This window comes from Zootermopsis nevadensis, unplaced genomic scaffold (assembly GCF_977971745.1).
Source record: "Zootermopsis nevadensis isolate Lab colony 2312 unplaced genomic scaffold, Znev_1.0 Znev_ptg000029l, whole genome shotgun sequence".
NCBI classification, from domain to species: Eukaryota; Metazoa; Arthropoda; class Insecta; order Blattodea; family Termopsidae; genus Zootermopsis; species Zootermopsis nevadensis.
The window spans coordinates 1,193,547-1,205,225 of record NW_028259161.1 but is presented as its reverse complement, the minus strand read 5'-3'; the positions used below and the strand labels follow the sequence as shown (position 1 = coordinate 1,205,225).

Below are 11,679 nucleotides of genomic sequence, written 5' to 3'. Positions count from 1 at the left end.
ATCTAAAACTGAATGAAAACCTTCAATATGCATTCCACATACTGAATTTCTAACAAATCACCATTCAAACTTTTCTACCAGAAATTAATTATACTACCACCACGTTTATTAGTGGAAATGACATCTCTATAGCAAGCTGTATCTGTAGAAATGTCTAGAATTATTGGACAACGTATTATGTATTATGGAGAGTGTATTATGGTAAAGACCTGCCCACAAGTTTTGCTCTCTGCCAAGCCAAAATTAACAGGAAAAATATCTTTCAAATCCTTTGCAGTTATCAAAATGTTATTTATCCATCAATTTAAGCTTGCAAAAGTTATGGTTGTGGTTAGGAGACTAGAATTAAAAAGCGCTTCCTTGGCACTGTTCGCCACTGTTATACTCATATGTGGTATAGGCACAGTTATGTGAATCGTAATCCACGCAACTTCATGGCAATACAATACGCTTAAAATATAAAAACCCTTACATACAAAATTACATTAAAAAAACGAATGACAACAATGTAAACTTTTAAGTTGTAAAATAAATGTTTTGGTTTCTTACACCTACATTATTAAATGTTTTCCTCTCATTTTTTAATAACATTCATTGGTTTTGACAATCAGGGGCTGTATTTGCAATGTTATAAAATTGGCACATTCATCTTCATTCCAATCATTGAACTTTAGTATGTCATATACTTCAAAAGTTTGCTTTCTTCAAGGGATAAACAAAAGTCCCTAAAGTCGGATGGGAACGCACACACATAAAACATGTGTTCCAACCTGTACAACCTACATTTACACATCAGCTATGATGTTAATAGCTACACTACACTGTTAGAGCTAGGGATGATAATACGTGCAAAATGATATGTCCTAAATCCCAACACCTTGCATTTTCGGTACCAATGTGCCCCTCATTGTACTTATGACACTTTAACCTATCACAGAATACATCTGCCTATGTAAGACTTCCCGCTAATGTAATCTTGTGATCTGATATGCTCTTCCTACTGGAAGGTGGTGGGGTGAGGAGCCCTGCTGATGGTGCCACTGCTGATGGACTTTCTTCTATAGACATCTGATTCACATGTGCTTTTGCCTTATCCTGGAACACAACAGGTCTACCCTGAGCAGAACATATATGTAACAAATTAAATAACTTCATTCTTACCAATGTATGATCTGGAGCTTTCACGGCTAGTAAATATAATGAATTCTTCTTGGGTTACCAGCTGTATCAGGCGGTTGAAAGGCAAAAAAACTAACGTTTAAAGAACCATCTTTGTCCTTGTTCTCAGGTTATTGGTCCTCAGCACCCTGAGAATGACAAAGAAGATGGTTCTCGAAAGGTTTGTTTTCTCGCCTTTCAACCACCAACCATTCTTACCAACTTCAAGAATTACCATACTGGCCTGTTTCACTGCCACCAAATCTCTGGTCAATCCTCCCCAACATGCTTCTATCACAAAACTGTCTTCCATTCTTTCATCATATTCCTATATGTTATTTCCATAGTCTGAAATTGTATCTATAATAATATTAATCCATAATTCATCTGTAATATTTTCACTCATTTTTTTTATCTCAAAGTATTAACTCCCGCCTACAGTTGTTACAGCTATGTACATTGACATATTTAATGTACATCAGCTACATGTTGTCTCATGGATCTATTATATATTCACACATTACACTAAGTTAAAATGTCTAAACTTCCCACTGTAATCATAATGCAGATCCACATGACACACTTGTGAACCTGGACCTGCTTAATGCATCGTCAGTTACAAAACGTAAGAAAAATACACTCCTTCTTCAGGCTATCCATTTATCATTATGCCTAATTTTTGGAAAATTAGTTATATAAGAAGAAATATTCATCTCAATGACACAAATAACAAAAATATTATCACTTGTAAACACTATACAAGGGGCCAATAAGGCTCCACAGAAGAAAGTGCTTGAGAAACTGATCTATATCTCCCATGGAATGTACTTACTGTTGTAAAACATGTAACCACATTTATGCACCAATTAAATTTAAAGACTGGCAATACTCACCAGCATTTGGAGGTCTACTACATGAGTTTGTATGTTATGAGAGTCGTCCACAACAACATGAGGCATAGATTTTAGCAATCCAGAACTGTTATTGGCATCACTGGTAGCTGTGCCTTGCCTAACAGCAGCTGTCACTTGAGTTTGACCTTCCTCTCGAACAACGTGTACAAATGCAGCCATCCACTGGACACAAGTTACTATGTCCCCCCATTGTAAACCTAGTAATAAAATGTAAAACATTTATACTTCAGAACCATGTAGTCATTGGTATCCTAAATTTGAAGTTAAAATGTAAGACAGGATTATTCACCTGATACAAAGAGAGCGAGTTCCCTACTGAACATGTGATACAGGGCAGTGGCTGCCAACACACTATAAGGAAACTTCAAGCTGCCTTCATCCAGCATACAGAGGTCAACCAGTTGAGCAGTCTGAACAAATGCCAATCCAGAATACTGAGGGAATACAAAGCTAGGGTCGGGTCGGCCGAGACGTTCGGCTTGCCGCGCCCTTTTCCGACTGTCGCAACACAGCTGCATGTACATACTGAGCCAGCCGTTCACTGTCACAGGCGACAGGTTCCAATTTAATGTCTAAAATAATAAAAAAAATACATAATCACTTCAGAAATACAAACTAGGCCTACCAAACATAATAAAATTCATGTGCATGATATCTACAGTCTTCCATACACTGGAAGAGAAGGTTAGCAGGAACTATTAATAATTACATAATTAAATGATAAGTTTTTCTGCATAATTTACAATACAACAAACCCTTTCTACACAAAGCTTGTCAAATATGGCACAAATTTTGCTCAAAAAATCTCAAGGTAAAAGAAAACTTGGAACACACAAACATGAGCAGCAGGACATTAAAATATGTGAAAGTGTTGGCCGAATTCAACATAGAATTTATGTATCACCTGCTCATGGAATATGTTAGCTAACTGTGGATGCAACTAGAAACAATGTACCTTTAGTATGATTAGTTCCATGTCAAGGATTTCATTCTCTGAACAGGCACCATCAGTTACGAAAGCAAATTCTGCTATTTTGGGAGGATATATTTCTTCAACTTTGGCAGCTATGAAGAGACAAGTTATTCCTGCAACCAAGAAGAAGAAAAAAGGAGAAAAATAAGTAAATGAAGTAGAGAAATAACAATGAATAAGCATCACGCCATAATGACACAGTGGGCATAGAGGTATGCTCCACACATATTTGATTTTTTCATCAGGTATGCTCAGTGCCATGCTCCAGGTACCAGTGGTCAAGAGGCTGGCTCAAACTCAAATTTAGGGCATGAAGATGACTATAACCTTCAACATTTCCGCAACCTACTTGTCAATATTTTCCAACACACAAAAACACATTTCATACAAGCTTTACTTTCAGAATCAACCCAGAAAATTGTATTCCAGGATATCCAATCTATCAAAATTCAGTAAGATAGAGGGTGAGGAAAATTAAACATGGAGTTTCACAAATTCTATGTAGCAATGTTGTAAATGTAATCAAATCAAGGATGAGATAAGCGGGGCATGTAGCACATACAGGGAGATGGGAAATACATGGAAAATTTTGGTTGGGAAATCTCAAAGACGAGAACTTGGGAGACCTAAGCACAGATGAAAGAACAGTACTAGAACGAATCTTCAGGAAACTAGATGCAAGGAAATGGAATGGGTTCAACAGGCTTAAAATAAAGTCAAGCAGTGAGACTGTGAACATGATAGTAAAACTTTGGGATAAATGAAAGAAGTACACGTCTTGCTCGGGTTATTAACTTTTGATTTTTCAAAGACACACAGCACTGTGGAGTTACACACTTCATAGTTCAGTATTTGGCACCTCTGTCACAATGGAGAATCATAAAAACACTACACACAAACCTATGAGCTGAAGATGCTGTTTTGGTACATCTCTCTTATGAGACAAATACCGATCGATGAAGTCCATCGTCAAGTGGTATGTTTCTCTATGCATCTTGTACACCTCACACACCTACAAAGCATAAAAATTGTGTAAAAATTATTTTGATATACAGGGCCAATAACAACTGTTTCTAAATAAATACCAAAATTACATTTTTCCAACATGACACACATATTTCAGAAGGTTAATTTTGCCCTTGAGTAAGATGTCAGCATAATGGAACACTGCTTCTGTTCAACTCACTTCTATAAGCCAATCTAGGAGAATAGCCCTCATGCGTGGCTGGAGACCAGGATGTTTGGAAAACAAGTCCTCATCACGTTCTTGTGCGGAAATCTCGTCTTTGTGACACATGAGCTCCCAAACCTCTTGAGGATTGGCCCATTTCAGCACAGGAAGTGGAGACACACGATCAGAAAAAGGAGTAAGAGGACACGTCATTTCTCGAAACCTGAAATAATAAAATTAATATTAATGTGTCACGATCCACTTCAGAATTTCCAACAACAAACCAAAAGTTGTCATCTCTGTGCTAAGAGGCAAGTACAGAAATCTAACAGCACAAGTTCTAATTTGACCGTAACAGTAAGTACTCATAATTTCAGAAAATAGGTTATAAGAACTGAGTGTCTCATAGATGCCTCCTCCACAAAAATAACACATGATGAGACATGACTACCAATACTGAAGGAGTAGAGTGTACGGTTAATGAAGACCATACAAGAAGGCATTACCCTAAACAGTATAATACAATATCCTTACTGGCTCCAAGAAGTCGGTGTTCTGTGTTCTGGAAGATGATCTGTATCTGATTCATGTTCACTGCTTGACATACAGTCACTCAGAGGGCCAGATGAACAAGTGTCAGTTTCCTGTGCTACCTCATTTGCCATTATCCAGTTCTGTAATTCAGAGTCAATCATCAAACCCTGTGTATTAACAATGGTGAAAAGTATACATATATTCATGGGATATAGGCCAAGGACATCTCACCCAGAGGAATGTATTTGTTGTGGGTTACTGCACTGAATTACCCTCAGCTTCCCATGTCAGAGCTGCACTTTAAATTTCTATAACCAGTTTACATTTGTTATGATAAAACAGTCCCTCTCCTTAGGCTTTTGATAAACCTAACTCTTGTACAGCCTTCTCAAGGCATTACTCTCATTAGCCACACATAATTTTAATTTCCCATGGGGCCATCAACAGCAAACTGCCAGTATGCCCAAAAGGTGTATATGTTCTACACATATAATACTTATCTTAAATATAAGACTTTGTAACACTGCTTGTAAGAAAATTAAAAGTTGCATTCTAATCACAAACATAACAAAATATATCATTACTACGAATATTAGCCATCAATGGTACAAATCATACGTCTCTTTACAAAGATTAAAACATGACAGAACCAAGAAAGAGAGATCCGTAAAAATATGATGTTGCGAGAACTTCCATTTCAACTTATAAAATAAAACTAGAAGACAGCATGTTCTTGGAATCTGGCAAAATCATACAAAAGCCCATAGCTTTTTCTTGAAATAATTAAACTCCTTAAAAATTATAAAACTCTATAGCTCGTCCATTCAAAATCCATTGACTGAATCACTAGTAAAGCATCACTAAAGCAAATCAACAACCTGAAATTAATTTTGTATTTTATATAGTAAAGAAATGAAAAAAGACAGGGTAGCACAAGTATCAATGACTGAAGGCAACAGTTAGTTAAACATCACCATACAACAGTCCTCGATACTGTACAGTAGTTGTGCGTTGTCTTATTTAAGTCCTAGAATTTTGCAGGGATTGTAACTATCCACAACATGGACAGACCATCATTTGTTTCTGATTTGTGATATATGTGACAATATAAAATTCCTGATAATGTCAAAATTGAGTAGCTAGGACTGAATATGAACTGCTGATTTTTCCCTAGAAGCACTACCACATATGAAAAATAAGAGTGTCAGTATAGTATGAAATGTTAATTACATGTATTTTTACCATAAAACAGTGAGTGGGAAGAAGCTGACTCATCATTAAAAGTGAAAGAATGTTTTACACTTTCTAAGTTTTGAGAAGAGACTGTCTCGTATTCAGGCAAATATAGAACATAAGGAATAGCTAATAATACAGTCAAAAACATGAAAATACTGTTAAACTAAGCTCATAAACTTAGTTTTACAACTACTCATCAAACAAGATAAGTTTTTAAAAAGTAATCAAGTTCTAAAACTTAAATTAGACCTGGGCAATCATGAGTTTACTAAAAAAAATACCTGGTCTGCAACTTGCTGAGTGCCTGCATCCTGTATGGGAGGGTTGTTCTCTGTGTCCTGTAAAAACCAGACTGTGTTTACCAACCATAAACAGTACTTAGATTTAGATGGTAAGACAAAATTAAAATGGATCTTGACTCATGCCCCAATTTGAAATGGATACATTACTATATGTTGGACATTGCCCATTGTCTGAGGTATATTTAATCTAATCAACATTTCAGGAATTTGCTCTACTCCCGTCTTCAGGTGATTGGCTGTCATACTGACAGTTTTTAATTACTTCTTATATTAGTGGCAATATATGATACTGAACCCAAGACATTTTATAGAACTCTAAGGTTCATTACATGTTCACAAGAGTTGACCTACTTCCCAAACAAATTTTAATACTGTTCTCCCACCTACGCCTATCTCTTCAGAGTGGTTTCTCCTCTTAAGGCTCTCCAACCAAAATTTTGTACGCATTTCCCATATGAACAAACGCACGTATAAACCAACTATCCTAATGGACAGCAAGGCCAAATTACATGTATAGTCACTATTGTACAAGTGACTCGCTGCCAGCCTTCCCCTTGTAAATTCCACCGGCCAAAAACTACTGCAATCACTATATAATTATATTCGTATTTCATAACAGAGTACTTGAGCAATACTGATAATTCTGTACCATTCATACAAACAAGAAATTAACATATGGAAAATTTCTTCACTCACCTCAACTTCTGAATGTACCCGCTTCCGCTTCAACAGTGTTGGACGAGTTGGCTGGTGACCACTGCAACACATGTTCTGCTTATTTACTAGTGTACTACAAACACCTAAAGGTAATCATAATTTCCTACAAAAAGCACTGTGTAAGACAACTTAATGAGATTTGGAATACCTAAAACTTAAAATTTCCCTGGTGACATTTATCAAGTGGGTGGTGGAGAAAACCCTAACAAAAGCTGTTCAACTGCACTTTAAAAGGATATGCAGCACTCCAGTCCAACTATTTATTACCAATACTCCTTAATTATTTAAAAACAATCTTCTGATCCCCCCAGTGCAGACAATTTTGGCACATATTGATATCATCACGGTAAATGCCATAATAAGTTTAACCAGTTTGTTGGTACAGAATCATTTTCTATTTCAAAGATGAAAAAATGAGTTCAGCTCCACACACATCCTTCTATGCAACTTTGCCATCTGCTCGGTCACTAACACACTCACACAAACTCTGCACTCCCTTCTGCAGATATCGTAGGCTATAGGAGGTGAAAAAGAAGGCAAACCGAGCAAACAAAATCTTTAATTTCCCTTCAACTACATTCTACAAGCTAAATCAATGGTATTTTAGTGCAATTAATATAATTTAAATTGTTATCAAATTTGGAATAAGAATTACACTTATATCAACAACACTATACCTTTCTCGACGCATGGTGACGTGCTGGGGCTTCAAAGTTGAAGAGTCTGATGGTGAACTCCTTCGTTGCACCCAGCGTTCTTTGTAGGGAGGAAAAGCAAACATCATTATGTTATTTTTCCATTTCTTGTGCAATGAGCTGTTTCAGAAAACTTTATATACAGTAGTTTCAACATCATGTAAAGTAGGGATTACAGTGGACCAATAAACAAACTTTCTAGTTACAGAAGCCAGACTGCCAACACAAATGCCTACCACATGACACTATCTTCAGTTACTTCCACCACTTTGAATCCTCACAACCTGTTTGCATTTCCCTCATAACCATCCTAACATCTTCCTAGTCAATTCTCAGCCTTCCAGACATTCTCAGAGGGTTTGTAACCAAAATTTTAAAAGCACCTCTTGCCTTCCACCTATACCATATGACCAGCTCATCATAACATTCTTCATTTTATCATCCTCATAATACTAGCTTGCCTGCATAAATTACACACCCTTCATTATATAATGTCTTCCAATCCCAGTTACTCATAATTCCTAGCACTTTGCTTTCAAATACTTGCATACTACTGGACCATATCTTGAGCTAGCTGAATTCAGTCCACACCCTCACACATCTCTTCAAGACACAATTTCAAGTTCCAAAACTCATCTTCTTTTCAGCAGTTTGCCCATCCCAAAGAAACCATATTTTGTAAATTCTGCTAAGTGCCAGGACTGCTCGGTGAGAGGTTGCTAGCCTCACACTCCAATCCTCAAGCTGGAGGGCCACCCCCTGTCAACTGTCTGCAACTACTTATTCAACACATTCACAGTTACCCCCCACATCTGGAGGCCAAATTCATTTGCAACTGAAAATGCATCATGCAATACTGGAACACTCCAATGGTGCTCACGAACCTCGTGCATCTTTGCTGCCCCAGCTGTGATGTTAGAAATGGATTATATCTCCATAAGACTGAGCCTCTAATAAACAATACAGTTCTGTGACCCACTGGCACCTCTCACGATACTAAAATTTATTCTCAAGTGACCCATCGATTTCCCTCATGGGAGCCAATGAGTCAAAGACAGTATCAGCTGCAATAATTTACCTAGTATCAAATGAAACAAACGAGATTATAAGCAGGAATGAGGTAAGGACTTGGAAGGAAGGCATGGCCAGTTACAACATACTATCCCTACATTCACACCCACAGTACCTGAGAAATTTTTGAAGGTAATGATCAACATTTTATATGACTGTATATACAATATTAGTGGATTCCACATATTTTTACTTGTAATAATATATCGCATAGGAGCCGGGATAGCTCAGTCAGTATAGTGACTAGCTACAGGCTGGACGACTGGGGTTCGATCCCTGACGGGGCAGGACCACTGACCCCATCTAGTGCCAAGGTCAAGAAAGAGGAGCTATACCTCCACTCCCCCCAAACGAATTACATGACATGCAGTGGGACGGCTTTACTTTTAATATGTCACAATCTGTACAGCGTACTCAATGGATTCAGCCCAATAATGTTTGTCATATACAAGGGTCTGTGATGAGTATACCATCACAATTACAGACTTCTTGGGCATTATCCATCGTCCTACCTCCAATTCAAAAAGTAACATTTCAGAAACTAAATACAGAGTCTAGCACAAACAAATGGACCAAACAGAGTAGGTTTTACTTGACGATGCAGACAGATACCATTTCCCAAAATGTAATTTTTTAATTAAAATCAGAATGATGGATAATGTGTAAGTCTGTTGGCATATTGCAGGTACTTATTACATAGTGGCTTTTTTGCATGTAGGCCTATATATTCACCTGATGATGACCACATGGGTCAGAAGTATATAGTGAAGTTTTTAAACAATACATTTGTTTATCTATGTTTTGTACTTATGGTCTTTCACTTCATATAACTGAATAGGGGATTGCCGTATAGCTGGTCATTTCTACGGATTAAATAAATTTTACATCGTTCCTGTTCTAGAATAATTTAATTTACAACTGAAATGAAAATGTCCAGCATACTAGATTTCAGGGTCCACATTAAAATGTTGGTCTCCTTTGCATCTTCAAAATCACTGTATCAATTGGGGGTAACAGAATCTACCATATGGGTGTCCTCCACTTCAAAAAATGGATTTTAGACTTGAAGGGAAAGTCATCTCTGGGGGCATTAGATACCAATTAATCAATCAACTCTAAAATTAGAATAAATCAAACGAAAAGATATCACAGTAATATTGTTAGCTGTTCTGGAAAACTTGAAACTCTGCAATACTCAATTTACCAAATACATTGTATAAGAAACTTCTGAATTTGGAGAAAGTTTATGAAATGGAATACCAAAGCAATAAAAATTGCTCACACAAACACATGAAGGGGTACCTGAAAAACAACTGGAAAACATAATAATATCACTGGCATTACAGTCAGTGACCATTAGATTATCAATTAACCACCACATAAGAAACCATCCCGCGTGAATTCTTGAACAATGGTTAATGGCTTCTATTACGCGCTTGAATTAATAAAATAAATTAGAAACATTCTCCCCAAAGTATCCGGAAATGTTTGAAATTGTATTCATACACACCATTTACCACTAAAACAATTCAAAATCAGCATACTTTTCACTTAAAACTGTAATATTACATTCCCTCCATGTGAGGATCGCGCGCGAAAATGAGGCATCAGGTCGACCCCAGGTCGTTCCCACGTATGTAATTTTCGTATTAATTAATGTTTACTTATATTTGAACACAGTGTTTCTCGTTTTCTTCTGACTACCTTCTTTTTAAATACAAATGAAGCCAGTCTCACTAGAAGAAAACTGGCGCACTCTTATTTGCAGAAGCAAGCACCGTACAAAAGTCAAATTTAAAGTATTCACACAGTTTTGATGTTATATATGGAACACATAAACAACAAATTGCTGTATTGCATGCAGATATTTCAGTACATCAACAACACCAGTTATTAAACTACTTACAGGCTCCTTTAGTACAGTTGCCCATACAGACCACTATACTTTCATAGATACAAGACGTTCATGGCTAGGATGCACCCATTCCCGTAATTAGGAAACTTCATACGAATCATACAGCAAATTCAACAGTCTTTCATATATTAAACAATTAACATTAGCTGTACCACAGGCTCAAATTCTTTCCGTAACAGTCTTATGCACCATCTGCCCACTCCACTTCGACTACAGACACAACGTTTGATGTTTGTTTGGCGAGAGGTAAGAGAAGGGAGAGGGTATTTTGAAGCGTTGCTACTTCTGATTGGTAGAACCAGTGCAATATGTACATTGACTGAGACACCAACAGCTGGGCTCAGCTGATCGGCCATCAGTTCCGTTCTTGCATAAGCGGGAAGACCACTGGTTGGCGCAGAACGGGGCTCTTCAGGCTTGGGGTGTGATCGGGGACATCATGGATCAAGAGTAAAAAGTACGCCCCTCCCTTCGGTCCAGGAAGATGATCCACATACCAATCAGCGTATCAAAATTTAGTTGGTCAAGACCTCGTTCAGCAAATATGCCCCTCAGATTAAATGTTGATATTTGAATTTTAGAATGTGTCGTAATTGTAATGTCTAATGGAATTACATGGCCATCATACTATTAGGTATAGTCAGATTTCAACTTCAACAGTTGCCTTGCTAATAACCGAAACACCAATTTTCCTAGCAAAATTCTTCCTCAAGGGTTGTTTCGGTTGAGCGCGGACGAGTGTTCGTTATAAAATAAGGGAGTGTTTTGGCGGTCGCGGGAAAACTTGTTCAAAGTAGACCAAGCATGAACTCAGGTATCCAGTGTGTGGTGGGGTGAACCATCTCTCTAGAGCGACAGAGAAACAAGTTGCTTACAACCTTGAATTTACGCTGTTCGGTCGTTTAACTCATATTCCTTAACGTGTCTCAAGGTCCTTATTAAACGTAAATCCAAACCGTCTAACGAGAGGCCCCACAGCGACCTACACGTATG

At 37.4% G+C, this 11,679-nt stretch overlaps 1 protein-coding gene across 1 annotated transcript; it reads right to left on the bottom strand.

Annotated features, from left to right (window-relative positions):
- Positions 1–406: 406 nt before the first annotated feature.
- On the bottom strand, positions 407–10,946 carry CycE (cyclin E). The gene is made up of 11 exons (XM_022082563.2): positions 10,678–10,946; positions 7,683–7,761; positions 6,985–7,045; positions 6,268–6,324; positions 4,751–4,890; positions 4,232–4,439; positions 3,946–4,057; positions 3,028–3,158; positions 2,362–2,644; positions 2,052–2,269; positions 407–1,095 (listed from the first exon to the last, which is right to left on the bottom strand). The coding sequence occupies exons 2-11, from the start codon at positions 7,694–7,696 to the stop codon at positions 949–951; spliced, it is 1,371 nt and encodes a 456-aa protein (XP_021938255.1). The 5' UTR covers positions 7,697–7,761; positions 10,678–10,946; the 3' UTR covers positions 407–948.
- Between the last annotated feature and the right edge of the window lie 733 nt (positions 10,947–11,679).